The sequence below is a fragment of the Megascapheus bottae genome, chromosome 1, assembly GCF_031878675.1.
Source record: "Megascapheus bottae isolate mThoBot1 chromosome 1, mThoBot2.hap1, whole genome shotgun sequence".
Lineage (NCBI taxonomy): Eukaryota > Metazoa > Chordata > Mammalia > Rodentia > Geomyidae > Megascapheus > Megascapheus bottae.
In genome coordinates, this window is record NC_143509.1 from 54620204 (window position 1) to 54638475 (window position 18272).

Consider the following 18272-nt stretch of genomic DNA (forward strand, 5'->3'; position numbering starts at 1 on the left):
CTTTCTCAAGGCTAGAGCTCTACCACTTGAGCCTCAGCACCACTTCCAGCCTTTTCTATATATGTGGTACCAAGGAATGGAACCCGGGTCTTCGTGCATGCTAGGCAAGCACTTTAACCACTAGGCCAAGTTCCTGGCCCTGTAATCTTTCTTTTAATTGGCATTTAAAAAATGGGCATTTATTATTGTTTGGTTGGGTTTAATTTATTTATTTATTGACAGTACAGGGGCTTGAACTAGAGACTGGATGCTGTTGTTTAGCTTCTTCACTCAAAGCTAATGCTCTTTCACTTCAACCACAGTTCAGTTTCTGGCTTTTTGCTGGCTAATTGGAAATCAGAGTCTGGCAAGCTTTCCTACCTCAGTTGGCTTTGAAGTATGATCCTCAGATCTCAGCCTCCTGAGTTGCTAAGCCATCAGCACCTGACTTTAAAATGGAAATTTTAATTCAGGGTAATTTTAATTTTTTTTTTTTTTTTTGCCAGTCCTGGCCTTAAGCTCAGGGCCTGAGCACTGTTCTTGGATTTTCTCAAGGCTAGAACTCTACCACTTGAGCCTCAGCACCACTTCTGGCTTTTTTCTATGTATGTGGTACTGTGGAATGGAACCAGGGTCTTGGTGCATGCTAGGCAAGCATTCTACCACTAGGCCAAACTCCCAGCCTACTTTTAAATTTTTGAATTATTTATTTATTTATTTTGCCAGTCTTGGGGCTTGAACTCAGGGGCCTGACTATTGTCCTTGGACTTTCCTCAAGGCTAGAGCTCTACCACTTAAGCCACAGCACCACTTATGACTTTTTCTGTGTATGTGATACCAAGGAGTTGAACCCAGGTCTTTGTGCATGCTAGGCAAGTACTCTACCACTAGGCCAAACTCCCTGAATATTGTTTTTATTAGAAAAACGTAATATATAATATATTTTGCAATTATTAACATCATCATTTGATCTGAAATTCTAGGCCTACTATTTGCGCTTTTTGTTTTATTTTTTGCCAGTCATGGAGGTTGAACTCAGTGCCTGGGCACTGTCCTTGGACACTTTTTGCTCAAGGCTAGTGCTCTGCCACTTGAGCTGCAGCACCACTTACAGCTTTTTCTGTGTATGGGGTACCGAGGAATTGAACCAAGGGTTTTGTGCATGTGAAGCCAGCACTTTATAGCTGGGTTATGCTCCTAGCCCTACATTTTTTTTTTTTGCTCCCTGGGCTTGAGCTCAGGGCCTGAGCACTGTCCTTGGACTTTCTCAAGGCTCCTTGGACTTTCTCAAGGCTGGTGCTCTACCACTTGAGCCTCAGCACCACTTCTGGCTTTTTTCTATGTATATGGTACCAAGGAATTGAACCTGGGTCTTCGTGCATGCTGGGCAAGCACTCTACCAGTAGGCCAAATTCCCTGCCTGCAGCCCTACATTTTAAAATTATGGCTCAGGGCTTTTCAGATGCAAGGAAGCACTTTACCATTGAGTTAAATCCCAACCTTTTTGTCAGTACTTGCATTTGAATAATCTGTCCTTTTATCTTTTTGAAATAGGATGTGAGCTGCAATGAAATCCAAACTATGCCTTCTCAAATCGGTAATCTGGAAGCCTTGAGAGACCTTAATGTAAGAAGAAATCACTTATTACGTTTGCCTGAAGGTAAGGAACTAAAATAATTATTTCATTATTATTTGTTTTTCAGGATAACAAAAATTATATACCTATATAATATCATTAATTAATTAACCTTTATCCTCCATGCAGAGCTTGCAGAATTGCCTTTGATACGGCTAGACTTCTCATGCAATAAAATTGTAGCCATTCCTGTTTGTTACAGAAACCTCAGGCACCTACAGGTGATCACCTTAGATAACAACCCTCTGCAATCACCTCCTGCACAGGTAAATCATAGAGTGACATTTAGTTATGTTCATTTATCTTTTTGTTGTTGGAATTATGTTCTTTAAATATATATTCTTTTAAGGCCTCAAGTAAATTTTATAGAAAAAAGGTGATGTTTTCAAAAGTGCTTTCATTTTACTAATTTACCTTTTTTGTGTGAATGTGTGCTGATTCTGAGGCTTGAACTTAGGGCCTGGCTTAAGGGCTATCACTACCACTTTACCCATAGTGTCACTCTGGCTTTTTCTGTGTAGTTAATTGGAAAGTGGTAGAGTGCTAGCCTTGAGCATAAAGATGCTCAGGGACAGTACCTGAACTGTGAGTTCAAGCCCCAGCATCAGGGGGAAAAAAAAAAGTGAATTATTGGATGGGAAAAACAGAAGAGTGCTTGCCTGGCATGCATGAGGTCCCCGATTCAACTCCTCAGTACCATCTAAACAGAAAAGGCCGGAAGTGGCACTATGGCTCAAGTGATAGAGTGCTAGTCCTGAGTTTAAAGCCCCAGGACTGGCAAAAAAAAAAAAAAGGAAGAAAAAGAAGAAAAAGGAAAAAATAAAAAAAAGATGCTCACAGACTTTTCTAATTCCCCTCCTCCCTCCCCTCCCCTGCCAGTCCTGAGGCTTGAACTCAGGGTCTGAGCACTATCCTTGGGATTTCTTTTTTTCTTTTCTTTTTTAAAAATTTTTTTGCCAGTCCTGGGTTTGAGCTCAAGTCCTGAGCACTGTCCTTGGGCTTTCTCAAGGCTAGAGCTCCTGTGCCCCAGCACCACTTCCGGCTCTTTTTTCTATGTATGTGGTATTGAGGAATCGAACCCCGGGTTTTTGTGCATTCTAGGCATGCACTGTATCACTAGGCCAAATTCCCAGCCCAGTCCTTGGGATTTTTTTTTTTTTTTTTGCCAGTCCCGGGCTTGAGCTCAGGGTCTGAGCACTGTCCTTGGACTTTCTCAAGGCTAGAGCTCTACCTCTTGAGCCTCAGCACCAATTCTGGCTTTTTTCTATGTATGTGGGACGGAGGAATCGAACCCGGGTCATTGTGCATGCTAGGCAAGCACTACCGCTAGCCAAACTCCTGGCCCCTCCTTGGGATTTCTTAAGGCTAGTGCTCTACTTGAACTGCAATATCATTTTTGGCTTTCTCTGTGTATGTGGTACTGAGAAATTGAACCCAAGGCTTTGAGCATGCTTATACAGGCACTCTACCATTAAGCTGCATTCCTGGCCTCTAATTTACCATTTTTTAAGTTAAAGAATTTGTTTATTTTCTAATAAAATAAGCTAATTGTCCCTGAGCTCTTCAGCTCTACCACCCTACTCCCAGTGCCACAATACTACTTCCTGTTTTCTCATGGTTAAGGGAAGATAAGAGTGTCATGAACTTTAGTGCCCGGGCTGGCTTTGAACCATGTTTCTCAGATCTCGCCCTCCTGAGTAGCTAGGATTACAGGTGTGAGCCACCACCATCCAGCTATTTCTGTGTTAATGAATCTTATCAGTGACTAGAAAATAAAAAAACTAAGTTAAACTGTACTAAATACTTAAAATGACATTGAACCAAATTATATCATTAGCTGTTGGTTGGTCATTTATTTTTCACTCTGCCAGGGTTTGAACTCAGACCTTTGTACTTAGTAGGCTGACACTTGAGCCATACTTCTACACATATAATTAGTTTTTTTCTAAACGACATATGGTTAGAAATGCCTTTTCCCTATTTATATTACATTAAAATTTGTCATGATAAAAGTATTTCAGGTAATAATTTGTTTGCATTTGTTATTTTGTTCAGATATGTATCAAAGGCAAAATCCACATATTTAAATACCTAAACATACAAGCTTGTAAGATTGCTCCAGACCTCCCAGATTATGATAGGAGACCCTTGGGCTTTGGCTCCTGGTGAGTATGTTTTGTATTATTATCCACGATATTCTGCCACACAGAAAATTTAATAAACTGAATCATTAAATTTGCCTGTATGTTTAACTGAAGGGAAATAATTTAACATTTCTCTTCTCAGAATGCTTGTATTAAATTTAAAATTGATTACCTAGATCTAACAAGATATATATAATTCTATTAGGTTTCTAAAGCTTGACCCTAATAACATTTTGTACTAGATTATTCTTGTGAGATGCTATACACTACGTTATAAATCTTCATCTACATGGTATGTGGTACCTCCCAGTGTGATAAATGTCTCCAGACATTATCCCCTGCTTGACAAACCCTCAGTGGAAAACCAGTGGTCAGAGTGACTAAACTAAGCAAACTGAGTTCAAATTCCAGTACTTTACATAGGCAAATAAAGTTTTGTGTTTTTTTTTTTTTTTTTTTTTTTTTTTTTTGGCCAGTCCTGGGCTTGAGCTCAGGGCCTCTACCACTTGAGCCTCAGCACCACTTCCAGCTTTTTTTCTATGTATGTGGTACCGAGGAATCGAACCCGGGTCTTCGTTCATGCTAGGCAAGCACTCTACCACTAGGCCAAACTCCTGGCCCCTGTTCTATATTTTTTAAAGAAACATTAAGTGGAAATTTTTCTAGCAAAGTACAAATGTCTTCTGTCATGATAGAAGTATTTAGTCATTTATCAAAATCAACTAAGATCTGTACATTTCAATATCTGTATCTTTTTTTTTTTTTTTTTTTTTTGGTGGGTTGTGTGGCTTGAACTCTGGACCTGGGTGCTGTCACTGAGCTCTTCAGCTCAAGGCTACTGCTCTACCACTAAAGCATCATCCAGCCCCACTTCCCATTTTCTAGTGGTTAATTGGAGATAAGTGTCTCACAGACTCAATTTAGTGCCCAGGCTGGCTTTGAACCTTGATCCTCAGATCTCAGTTCCCCGAGTAGTTAGGATTACAAGTGTGAACCGCCGGGACCAGCAGTTCTTTTAATTTTAACTAAACAAAAGTATAATTAGGGGAAAGAAGGGAGAGAATAATGGAAGGGGTGACACTGATTGAGATTCATTATACTAGCTGGACAATGGTGGCTTGTACCTGTAATCCTAGCTACTCAGGAGGCTGAGATCTGAGGATCTCGCTTCAAAGCTAGCCCAGGCACTAAAGTCCGTGAGACTCTTACCTCCAGTTAACCACTAGAAAACCAAAAGTGGCACTGTGGCTCAAGGGGAAGTGTAGTAACCTTGAACTGAAGAGCTCAGGGACAATGCCCAGGCCCAGAGTTCAAGCCCCAGGACCGACCAAAAAAAAAAAAAAGATACAGTACACTTGTATTCTGACTTGCGGAATTGAAACCTCTTTATACAACCACTTAATAAAAAATAATAATAAATTTTATTTTAAATTTTACTTTTTATTAGCCAGGCTCTATGTCTCATGCCTGTAATCCTAGCTATTCAGGAGGCTGAGATCTAAGGATCATGGTTCAAAGACAGCCTGGGCAGTAAATCCTGTGAGACTTTGGTTTCTAGATAATCATCAAAAAGCTGGAAGTGGAAGTAACTTAAATGATAGAATAGAATGCTAGTTTTGAGGGGGGGAAAAAAAAAAGCTCAGGATCAGCGCCCAGGCCCTGACTGAAGTCAAGGGTCCTCCCATGCATTCTCTCTCTCTCCTCTCTCTCACGCTCGTGCGCTCTCTCTCTCTCTCTCTCTCTCTCTCTCTCTCTCTCTCTCTCTCACACACACACACACACAAAGTACTGTTAAATTGGAAATATAAACATAACTGCATAGACAAAGATTTATGACTCTATAGACATGTTTTATTACATAGATTAATATGTATCTATGACATACAAACCCTCGGCTTAATTTTAATTATGTTCTAAAATCTAAGTGCCAGTGATTGTATATAAAGATTCCCTTCTTGAATACTTGTTTGCTAAACATGTCATTTGAAATATGATGTAAAAATCAATGTTAATAAATTCTTTAATAAAAATAAATAAAAATGGTGATTGCTTTGGCAGCGAACATACTAAAATTGAAACAATGTAAAAAAGATTAGCATTGCCACTGTACAGATGATACATAAATTCGTGAAGTGTTCCATAATTTTTGTTTAAAATAAAATTAAAACAATGGAGATAACTTTGAATGAATGGAAGTCTAGAAGAAACAAGAAATACAAAATAGCTGGATGCAGGTGGCTCAGGCCTGTAATCCTAGCTACTCAGGAGGCTGAGATTTGAGGGTCTTAGTTCTTTTGTGCCTGGGCACAAAAGTGTGAGACTCATCTTCAATTAACCACCAGAAAACCAGAAGTGGCACTTGGCTCAAGTGGTAGAGTGCTCGCTTTGAGCTGAAGAGCTTAGGGGCAGTGCCCAGGTCAGACCCCAAGACCGACCAAAATGGAATAACTAAATAAATAAATACAAAGAGTGACTTTTGAAGCTCAGAACATTGTGTTCTGCTTACTTTGATTCTATTTGGAATTTTTCATATTAAGAAGTTAGAATAGGGCCAGGAGTTTGGCCTAGTGGTAGAGTGCTTGCTTAGCATGCATGAATACCCGGGTTCGATTCCTTGGTATCACATACATAGAAAAAAGTCGGAAGTGGTGCTGAGACTCAAGTGGTAGAGCTCTAGCCTTAAGAAAAGTCCAAGGACAGTGCTCAGGCCCCGAGCTCAAGCCCAGGACTGGCAAAAAAAAAAAAAAAGAAGACTACCCATTTAATTGTGATAATTAATTGTCAATCTGTCATGGAGTGTTTAGTATTAAAATTGTATTGTTTATTTAAGTGAATTTTTAAAATATTAAATGCTGAAGTTTGTTTTGAACAGTCATGAAGAACTCTATTCCAGTCGTCCCTATGGAGCCCTTGATTCTGGTTTCAATAGTGTGGACAGCGGGGACAAGAGATGGTCAGGGAATGAAGTAAGTCTTCCATTCCATTCATTAAAACTTCACAATTAAGAGAAAATCATGAAAATGAAAAGTGTCTTAAGTTGGATTCAATTAATGATCTTCTTTTGAAAGTAGTTAATCTCCCTATGTACGAATCTCCATTTATAAGTAATTCAGTCTAGGAGCTGGGAATATGGCTTAGTGGTAAAGTGCTTGCCTAGCATGCATGAAGCCCTGGGATCGTATCCTCACTACCACATAAACAGAAAAAAGCTGGAAGTAACATTGGCTCATGAGGTAGAGCTCTAGCCTTGAAGACGGAAATGCTTAGTTATCTCTAAGCCCAAGCCCTGAGTGCAAGCTCCACCAGTGGCAAACAAAAAAAATCAGTCTTATCAGGTGTCTGGTGCATTTGTTTTTCTTTCTGTTTTTTTGTTTGTTTGATTGTGTTTTTGGTGTGTGCTGGCCATGGGCCTTGAATTCAGAGCCTGGGCACTGTTACTGAGCTATTTTTTGCTTTAAGGCTAGTTGAACCACAGCTTCACTCAGGCTTTTTGCTTTGATTTCTGTCTGTATGTAAAATACAGAAAACTCAGGGGAGGGCAAGCTATCTATAGATTCTGTTCTTTTTCTTCACTATCGTGTGTGTGTGTGTGTGTGTGTGTGTGTGTGTGTGTTTCTATGTGTGTCTGCCTGTCCGTCCGTCTGTCTGTCTTTCTGTCTGTGTCTGTTGGTCAGTCTGTTGGTCAGTCAGTTGGATATAGAGCTTGAACTCAAGGCCTAGGTGCTGTCCCTGAGCTCTTCAGCTCAAGTCTGCTCTACCACTTTGAGCCACAGTGCCACTTTTCTGGTGGTTAGTTGGAGATGAGTCTCATGGACTTTTTTGCCTGGGCTGGCTTTGAACCATGATTCTTAGATCTCAGTCTCCTGAGTAGCCATGATTACCGGTGTGAGCCACCAGCATCCAGCTTCTTTACTATCTTTTTATGGCATGTATTTTCATAGGTTTGTTACCTTGTTTTCTCTCATAAAGAGTTTTCTTATTGTGGAAAGATACAAATTGAGTCAGTTAAAACTGACACCTTACTCTGTATAGTGGTACAAATCTGTAATCTCAGTAGGATTACAGAAAGTTGAGTCAGGATTGTGAATTTGAGGCCCACCTGGACCGCATAGGGAAACCCTGTCTTTAAAAAAAAAAAAAAAAAAAAAATTAGAGGCAAGGAATATGGCTCGCTGGTACAGTGTTTGTCTAGCATACATGAAACCCTGAGTTCGATTCTGTAATACCATATAATTGGAAAAAGCTAGAAGTGGTACTGCAGCTCAAGTGGTAGAGCAAAAGAAGCTCAGGAACAGTGCCAAGGCTCTGAATTCAGGTCCCACTTCTGGGAATACATTGATTAATTTAGAGAAATACCATGCTTCATGTCTTCAATCCTAGCCACTCAAGAGGCTGAGATCTGAAGATTGGGATTCAAAGGCAGCCTGGGCAAGAATGTCTTTTTCTTTTTTTTTTAATTTTTTGTAAAGGATATGTAGTGGGGCTGGGAGCGAGGCCTAGTGGTAGAATGCTTGCCTAGCATGCACAAAACCCTGGGTTTGATTCCTCAGTTCCACATATACAGAAAAAAGCCAGAAGTGATACTGTGGCTCAAGTGGTAGAGCACTAGCCTTGAGAAAGTCCAAAGACTGTGCCCAGGCCCTGATTTTAAGCCCCGCAACTGGCAAAAAATAAATAATAATGAGAGTAAAGGTGATGTGGAGAGGGGTTACAAGTACATAATTAAGGTAATGAGTGCATTTCTTTTTGAACAGTGTTACCTTCTCCCCTCTCCCTCTTTTACTTTGTCTTTCCTCCACTCCAAGATGTAAAATTCATTTCCAGCATAGTGTCTAGTAAGTAGACTGTGTTGCATTGGTTTACCCTTTGTCCCACCTATTCTGTGATTCCCCTTCCCAAAATAAGATAAACATATACACAAGATGAAGGATACTAAAATCAAAAATTGTGACAAACCAAAGGACAAAAAAGAAAGAAAGGAAAAAAACAAATAACTGCAAACAGTAGATTAAGAAAAAAACCCTCCTGTTTCAATATCTTGGAGTACATTTTGATTAGCATCATTTTAGATGGTCATATGTACATAGCTGTTGAGCTATTGTGATATTATGCTAGGACTATCCTAAGTATATACTAATACTAATTATTACAAATGAGGAAAACATTTAGGCTATGTTTCTTTGGTCTGGCTTACTTCACTTAGTATGATTTTTCCCAAGTCTCTCCATTGCCTCATGAGTGGGGCAATGCCATTCTTTCTAATGGAAGCATAGCATTCTGTGTGTGTGTGGGGGGGGTGTAGAGATAGATATATACCACATTATCTTGATCCATTCATCTACTGAGGGGCATCTCTTATCTCCTGTAAAACTATTCACAAAAAGCTGTAAGTGGCACTGTGACTCAAATAGTAGAGTTCTAATCTTGAGCAAAAAGAAGTATAGGGTAAGTGCCTAGGCCACAAATTCAAGTCCTAGGATTGGTAATAAAAATAAAAATCATACTACCCCCCATAAAACATCAACAATGGTAGTCTAAACTTTGAAGGACTGGGTAATCTAGAACAACGGAAGTAGAAGGAATATTACAAGGTAGGAAAGTAGACAGGCACCAGTGCCTCACACCTGTAATACTAGCTAATCAGGAGGCTGAGATTTAGGATTGTGCTTTGAAGTCAGTTTCCACAGAAAATTCATGAGACTCATACCTCCAATTAAACACTCAAAAAGCCAAAAATGGAGCTGTGGCTCAAGTGGCAGTGTACTGGCCTTGATCAAAAGAACTTCAGGGTCAGCATCTAGGCCAAATTCAAGCCCCAGGACCAGCCAAAATAAAAGAAAAAGAAATAACAAAAATAGGACTATAGACTGATGTATAAAAAGATGGAATCTAGGGCTAGGAATATGGCTTAGTGGTAAAGTGCTTGCCTAGCATGCATGAAGCCCTTGGTTTGATTCCTCTACCATATAAATAGAAAAGGCCAGTAGTGGCACTGTGGCTCAAGTGGCAGAGCTCTAGCCTTGAGCACAGAGAGGCTTAGGGACATAGCTCAGACCCTGAGTTCAAGCCTCAGGAATGGAAAGAAAAAAAAAGATGGAAGCTTGTCAATGATATTGGCTTAGTAGTAGAACACTTGCTTGGCCTGGCTAAGGCTCTGAGTCCAGTTTCTAGAACTGAGAGAGACCGAGAGAAAGAACAAGAGAACAGGAACAAAGGAAGACAGAGAAAAGGATATAACATCCAGAGAAATTTATGTTCAAAATGACAGCACTTTCTGTTTTGTTTAATTATTAGTAGTATGTTTTCAGTTTTCGAAAGTTATTAAGGTGTTGTTTTATGTACAAATTGAAAAGCTAAATAAGCTTTTGATACCAGTACTAGTAATATACATTTACAAGGAGTCCAAATTGCTTGTGCATGTATGCCTTGACTATGCCCATATAAATCCATATATACACGTCGGGCGTGGTGGCTCACACCTGTAATCCTAGCTGTTCAGGAGATTGAGAGCTGAGGATCATGGTTCAAAGCCAGCCTGGGCACTAAAGTTCATGAGACTCATCTTCCCTTAACTAGAAAACAGGAAGTAGCATTGTAGCTCCAGAGCTGAAGAACTCAGGGACAACACCCAGGCCTAGAGTTCAAGCCCCACAACCGAGAAAAAACAAAAACATATATATAGATAGATTATTTAAATCCACATGTTTATTTACTTATAGTGTAATGAAGACTTTCTCCTTTTTCTGTCTTTTTTTTTTTTTGCTATTCTTACCCTTTTATTTGTATGTTTTGCATTTTAACTTTTTTGTATATGTGTCCACAGATTAAATATATTTAGGGTTGTATACCATCTTTTTTTTATTACTATTCCTTTGTCAGTTGTTGGGCTTGAACTCTGGACCTCAATGCTGTCCCTGAGCTCTTCAGCTCAAGGCTACTGCCCTACCCCTTGAGCCACAGCACCACTTCCTGTTTTCTGATGGTTAATTGGAAATAAGAGTCTCACAGTCTGTAGTACCCAGGCTGGCTTTGACCCGCAATCCTCAGATCTCAGCCTCCTGAGTAGCTAGGATTACAGATATGAGCCACCGTGCCTGGCTTGTACAACCATCTTTATTGTCCATTTGCAAAACTTTTTTGCTATTTCTTTGGTGTACATTTTATTATTACAGCCATATTTAATTGAAAATCATTTCTTTAAATATTTCTCCTTTTTTAAGCCTACAGATGAATTTTCAGATCTCCCTCTCCGAGTAGCTGAGATTACTAAAGAGCAAAGACTACGAAGAGAAAGCCAGTACCAAGAGAATCGCAATAGTTTAGTAGTAACCAACGGTGGAGGTAAGCATAACTGCTAATACCTAGAGACTCTTAGTCACTATCTTTTTCAAATGGTGTTTTTACACTCACTCATGTTTGTGTGTCTTTAGTTTCTTTACTGTCCTAAAGATTTATTTTCATAAATGACTCCCACAGTGTTGCTCCTTCCCTCCCTTCCTCCCTCTCTCTCTTGGTGCAGGTACTCGCAGGTACTGGGTCTTGAACTCAAAGCCTTTCACAAATTGAACTCAAGGCCTTTCACAAACTTGACTTTTTCATTTGACTAGTGCTTTACCTGTTGAGCCACGCAGTTCCATTTCTAACTTTTTGTTGGTTAATTGGAGATAAGAGTCTCTTGGACTTTTCTAAGTAAGCCAGTTTTAAGCCATGATCCTCAGATGTTAACCCGAGTAGCTAGATTATAGGCCTGAACTACCAGTGCTTCACAGTAGATATGCTGTTTCATTTTTATTTTGGGAGGAAATTTTATTTGGACAGTTCACCTAAAGCAGATCTTTGTTAATCCTGATTTTATCATGATCTTATTTTGAAGTAGTTAATCTCCCTAGGTATGAGTCTCCATTTATAAAGGATTCAATCTTATCAGATGTCAGGTACATTTGTCTGTCTTTTTTCAGGGGGGAAGGGGTGCCAGTTATGGGCTTTGAATTCAAGGTCTAGGCACTGTTTTGTGCTTTTTGGCTTAAGGATAGCACTTGAGCCTCAGTTCCACATCAGGCTTTTTGCTGGTTAATTGGACATAATATATTGTCTTATAAACTTTCCTGCCCAGGCTGGCTTTGAATTGCTATCCTCTAATCTCAGCTTCCTACATAGTTAGGATTACAGGTGTGAACCACCAGTGCCTGGCTATTTTAAGATTGGTTTTTATGGGCCAGAAGCATGCCCTAGTGGTAGAGTACTTGCCTACCATGCATAAAGCCCTGGGTTCTACTCCTCAGCACTGTATACACAGAAAAAGCCAGAGGTTGTGCTGTGTCTCAAGTGGTAGAGCAGTAGCCTTGAGAAAACCCAAGGACAGTGCCCAGGCCCTGAGTTCAAGTCCCAAGATTGGCAAAATAAGAAGAAAAAGGTCGGGGCCGGAAGTTTGGCCTAGTGGTTAAAGTGCTTGCCTAGCATGCATGAAGACCCGGGTTCGATTCCTCGGTACCACATACATAGAAAAAAGTCGGAAGTGGTGCTGAGGCTCAAGTGGTAGAGCTCTAGCCTTGAGAAAGTCCAAGGACAGTGCTCAGGCCCTGAGCTCAAGCCCAGGACTGGCAAAAAAGAAGAAAAAGGTGATGACCCATGTGGATCTTATTAACCTCCTAAGCAGATAGGATTATAGATACATAGGACCGTATCACAATTCCCGTTTGCCATTTCTCTCATATGGAATAGTATTCTCTGAAACTTCTGAGTCCCTGTTTTCCTTATTTTTGGCTTTATAGTTTAATAGAATTAACAGAGTTCCCATTACTTCCTTATACTTTTGAAATATGTTTGCTTTTAACAGTTCACTCTATATTGCTTTAGTTTGACATATCAAATTCTAAGATTTAAATTTTGAAGGCCAGTTAAAGAGAAGTTACTTTGATTTTTTTCCAGAGTTTTCTTTTAAATTTGCTCTTTTGGCTGGGAGTTTGGCCTAAGTGGTAGAGTGCTTGCCTAGCATGCACTAAGACCAAGGTTCGATTACTTAGTACTACACACAGAAAAAGCCAGAAGTAGTGCTGTGGCTCAATTGGTAGAGCTCTAGCTTTCAGAAAGCCCAAGGACAGTGTTCAAGCCCCAGGACTGACCAAAAAAATTTGCTCTCTTAGGAGATATCTTCCCGATCAGTTCATTTAAGATTTGATACAACTTTCCTTTCAATATAGTTCACACTGAACATACATATATATGTAGTTATCAAGCATTTGAAGTGTGGTTTTTTGTTTGTTTTTTGGGGGGGCAGGGGGGGCTTGAACTCATGGTCTGAGCTCTGTCCTTAAGCCTTCTCAAGGCTAGCACTCTACCACTTGAGCCACACACCACTTCTGGCTTTTTCTGTTTGTGTGGTACCAGGGAGTTGAACCTAGGGCTTCATACATGCTAGGCAAGCACTCTACCACTAGGCCAACTAGGCCATGTTCCTGGTCTGAAATGTGGCTTTTTTGAAATCAGATATTTTGTAAATATAAAATATACATCAAGGATTTCACATGAAAAAATTCATAAAATAATACCTTCAGGGGCTGCGATTTTGACTCTAGCGGTAGAGTGCTTGCCTAGCATGCATGAAGACCTGGGTTTGATTCCTCCATACCACATACATAGGGGGAAAAAAAAGCTGGAAATGGTGCTGAGGCTCAAGTGGTAGAGCTCTAGCCTTGAGAAAGTCCAAGGACAGGGCCAGGGCTCAGGCCCTGAGCTTAAGCCCAGGATTGCCCCCCACCCCCCCAAAAAAACCTTCAATTGATTACATGTTGAAATGATAGTATTTAGATGTGCTATACAAAATGCATTATTAAAATTAATGTACCTTTTTAATGTAAGTAATACAAACTGTCAGATTTCATATGTGAATTAGTTTTATGGCTTACATTCTTTTTTTACTTTGTTATTATTTTTTTGTGTGTGTGTGTATGCCAGTACTGGTTCTTAAGTCAGGGCTTGAGCACAGTCTCTTAGCTTTTTCACTCCAAATACACATTCTCTCTCTCTCTCTCTCTCTCTCTCTCTCTCTCTCTCTCTCTGTCTCTGTCTCTGTCTCTCTCTGGTTAATTGGAGATCCTCAGTTTCTTGCTTGGACTGGTTTTAAACTGTGATTTCCTCAGATTTCAGCTTCTTGAGTAGCTAGGATTACAAATGTGAGATGGTAGAAGTGATATTGCCTTCTTGAGAAATGATCATAATATAAACCATTAGACAAATTGCAGCACATTGACAAAATACATTTATGAACCTTGCTTCTAACATAGTTGTAGACACAGCCTTTTTTTTCTCTTAGTTATTAATAACCAGACTCCGTCCCTCCCTCCCTCCCTCCTTTCCTCTCCCTCTCTCTCCCTCTCTCTCTCTCTCTCTCTCTCTCTCTCTCTCTCTCTCTCTCTCTCTCTCTCTCTCTCTCTCTTTCTTTCTTTCTTTCTGACAAGGAACTTGAATTCAAGGGGCAAGGAGACTGGATGCTATGTCTGAACTCTTGTGCTCTAGACTATACCACTTGAACAGTAATTCTACTTCTAGCTTTTTGATGGTTAATTGGAGATATGAGTACCACAAATCTGTTCAGGGCTGTCTTTGAACCACAATCCTCAGATCTTAGCCTCCTGAGTAGTTAGGGTTATAGGTGTGAGCGCCCAGCTAAAATTCATTTTTAGTATTAATTACAGATAGCTAATTTTATGAAAGTGGAATTAGAAGACTAGGTTGAGAAATAAACTTGACGTTTACTGTTCCCAGCAATTGCAGATTGAGAGCAGTTTATGGGATATCATAAAATTATATTTGGACTGGACACTGATGGCTTGTATCTGTAATTTTATCTGCTCCGGAGGCTGAGATCTAAGGATTGTAGTTCAAAGCCAGCCCAGGTATTAAATAAAGTCTATGAGACTCTTATCTCCAGTTAACCACCAGAAAACCAGAAGTGGTGTTGTGAGGCTCAAAGTGGTAGAACAATAGCCTTGACCTGAAGAGCTTAGGGACAATACCCAGGCTGAGAGTTCAAGCTCCATGACTGACCAAAAAAAAAAAAAATTATGTTTGGGATTTAATACATCTCTAGAGAAACCATCTTAACAGAAAGTTTTTTCCTGGTGTACGCATACCACTTTAACTAGTTGCTAAAAATAAGTTTTAAACTTAAACATAATAGGGCATTTCAAACTTAGCAGATGAAACAAGTACAAAGCTGTGTCTTATTTCTGTGATTCTTTGCTCTGAAGCATCTAGAGAAGAAAGTTCCTCAATTTCTTTCACTAATTGTTGCAAAGTATTTATAATTTTAGTCTCTAGTAAATAATTATCTAATTGGGGAAATCTTTGTTCTAATCATGGTTTTTATAGGGGGTAGAAAGAAAAAATTGGACTATAGTTACAGGAAGGAAATAGTAGTCACTAGCTGTCTCAAAGTCCAGTTTCTTCCTACCCTCTTTTTTATTGTCTTTCACTTTCTTTTGTACTGACCATGTAAGGTTTACTTCCTGCCAGGCCATACTCAGCATAATTATGCAACCCTACACTAAAACACGTGAAGGAGAGGCTAAAACAGAAGGAGGATTGTGAGTTTGATGCCAGCCTGAGTTACATGGTGACCTCTAGGTCAGCCTGAGTAATAAGCAAGACCCAGTCTCAAAGTAAATAAATAAATAAATAAATAAAGAAAGAAAGAAAGAAAGAAAGAAAGAAAGAAAGAAAGAAAGAAAGGGTCCAGTCATAGCTCAGTAGTAGAGCACTTGCCTAGCAGAGGTGAAGTGCTGGGTTCAATACTAAACACTTTTTAAAAAAAAAATTGAAATAATAAAAAAGTAGTACACAAAAACAGAAACATGGTTATTTGTATTGCTTATAAAGAAAAATAGTACAACTTTCGTTCTTTAAAAATTGAACTTTTCTGGGGCCGGGAGTTTAGTCTATTGGTAGAGTGCTTGCCTAGCATGCACGAAGACCCAGGCTCAATTCCTCGGTACCACATACATAGAAAAAAGCCAGAAGTGATGCTGAGGGTCAGGTGGTAGAGCTCTAGCCCAAGGACAGTGCTCAGGCTCTGAGCTCAAGCCCAGAACTGGCGAAAAAATGAAAATTGAACTTTTCTGACTCATAAACTCAAGTTGTCTTATCTAAGACACTGAAAACATATTTAATGTAAAATGAAATATTGAAGGTGAATATTTCAATAACTACCCACAGTTAAATTGTATTCTTTTTTTTTTTTTTTTTTTTTTTGTCTGTAGTGGCTACCACCCCACCCTTTGAGCCACAACACCACTTCCAGTTTTCTAGGGATTAATTGGAGATAAGAGTCTCAGGAGTCTCACGGTCTTTAGTGCAGGCTGGCTTTGAACCATGATCCTCAGATCTCAGCCTCCTAAGTAGTTAGGATAGGATTACAGGTGTGAGCTATCCCTCCACACACACCCCCTGTCTAAATTGCATATTTTGTGGGGGGCAGTCATGCGCTTCAGCTCAGGGCCTGAGCCCTGTCTTTGGACTTTCTCAAGGCTAGAGCTCTACCACTTGAGCCTCAGCACCATTTCCAGCTTTTTTTCTATGTATGTGGTACCAAGGAATTGAACCTGGGTCTTTGTGCATGCTAGGCAAGCACTCTACCACTAGGCCAAACTCCCGGCCCTAAATTGCATTCTTTACTGAACCAGAGCTAAGGTTTTTCAAGAGCCTGTATTTGTGAGTGACTATAATCTGAATAATGAAGGATTATATAATTTAAACTTGTCATTCTGTCTACTTTCAGAATAGAAAGTGTAAGGGAGAGAAAATAATTTAAATGAATGCCTTTTATTCATGATCATTGAATGTTTTTTCCCCATGTCTGTGTATATTGGGTATAGTGGAACATGATCTAGATCAGATCGACTACATTGACAGCTGTACTGCAGAAGAAGAGGATGAGGTGAGACAACGCAAGGTTCTGGACTCAGACAGTCTCAGTTCGCAGTTTATGGCCTATATTGAACAACGGCGAATCTCTCATGAGGTAGTACACATCATTTAAATCTAATTATGCTGCTGTCTCCTAGAAAAATGATATATTTTGGTCATTTTTTCTGATTTTTCCATTTAGGCCTGATGGTTTGTCATGTTCACTTCTGATTTTAGTCTTAGATTTTTTTTCAGATTTATTCAAAAAGTCAGACAATAATTTTATACAAGATTTAGATTAATTTTGGAATAAAAGACAGATTTCACTTGGAGTTTAACCTAGTGGTAGAGTGCTTGCCTAGCCAACTTTGATTCTTTGGTACCACATACATAGAAAAAGCCGGAAGTGAATCTGTGATTAAAGTTACAGTTCTAGCCTTGTGAAAACCCAAGGACAGGACTCAGGCCCTGAGCTCAATCCCAGGACTTGCAAAAAACAAAAACAACAACAACAAAAAACAGATGAAAAAAGACCTCTTAAATATATGGGCCAGGAGTTTGGCCTAGTGGTAGAGTGCTTGCCTAGCATTCACAAAGATACAGGTTCGGTTCCTCAGAACCACATAAATAGAAAAGCCAGAAATGGTATTGTGGCTCAAGTGGCAGAATGCTAGCCTTGAAGGAAAAGCCCAAGGACAGTGCTCAGACCCTGAGTTCAAGCCCCAGCACTGGCAAACAAGAAAACAAACAAAAAAGACAGATTTCATTATTTTTGACAAAGAAATAAAAGGGTTTTTAAGAGTAATCCAAGGCATTTAAGGAAAATACAATATGCTTTTCATAGCTTTTTTGTTTGGTTTAATTCGTTTTTCTGGCAGTTTTGGTATTTTGTTTTCATTGTTTTGGTACTTTGCTTTGTTATTGTTACTGGCAAATAAATCATAGTTTTACTGATTAGTAATTAATTAAGATATAAGCCAAAAAGTTGACTTGTGAACCAATGTACAACCAACCCATAGACTGTTTCTTGATAAGCTTAATTAATTATATTGGCTCTTTCATCTCAGAATATAAATTGTTCACAATTAAAATTCTTGGGTATCTCTTGCAGTGAGTAGAGTGTTGAACTGCTGTAGAAAACAAATGAGCATTCAGCCCACTGCAGGATCTCTGCCAATTCCCCAAGGCGATCAAGTAGAATAGCATTCTTCAGTGTATCCAGTCAGCATAATAAAATGGCTCCATTTTAGCTTGTGAGCTGTCTGTGTCTGGAGTTCATCGCAGGCTCTAAATAGGGGTTATTTGAGAGACACTTTGGGGCCTTTTTGGAGAATGATGTATTTAGTTCTTAGAAATAAAGAATTCATCACTTCAAGTAGGACATGTTATGGAGTGATATTATCAATCTTTAAAAAGAATCCTGTGATTTTCCTATTTGAAGCCTTTTGAACAGTATTTTTTTTTGTTGGTGCTGTTCTTCAAAAGACACTTTTGTATTTAAAGTTGTATAGATACAGTCCTACAGCCTAGTGATGCTAGTAGACTGCTGATTGATGAAACTGATTCTGGTTCAGTCTCCTAGCCTCTCCACTACAGCGAGAAACTACTTT

At 39.4% G+C, this 18272-nt stretch overlaps 1 protein-coding gene and 1 non-coding gene across 9 annotated transcripts in view; both read left to right on the top strand.

Moving 5' to 3' along the window:
- The window catches only part of Lrch3 (leucine rich repeats and calponin homology domain containing 3), a 109342-nt gene that overhangs the window by 34606 nt on the left and 56464 nt on the right, over positions 1 to 18272 (top strand). For all 8 annotated transcript variants that reach the window (XM_090344726.1, XM_090344744.1, XM_090344762.1 and 5 more), the window contains exons 4-9: positions 1534 to 1639; positions 1745 to 1881; positions 3671 to 3780; positions 6632 to 6725; positions 10980 to 11100; positions 16632 to 16777. In XM_090344726.1, coding sequence (XP_090200852.1) covers positions 1534 to 1639; positions 1745 to 1881; positions 3671 to 3780; positions 6632 to 6725; positions 10980 to 11100; positions 16632 to 16777 — 714 coding nt within the window. The remainder of the gene's footprint in view (positions 1 to 1533; positions 1640 to 1744; positions 1882 to 3670; positions 3781 to 6631; positions 6726 to 10979; positions 11101 to 16631; positions 16778 to 18272) is intronic.
- Positions 5806 to 5906, top strand: LOC150069210 (U6 spliceosomal RNA). The gene has a single exon (XR_016538449.1). It is a non-coding gene; the product is annotated as a U6 spliceosomal RNA (small nuclear RNA).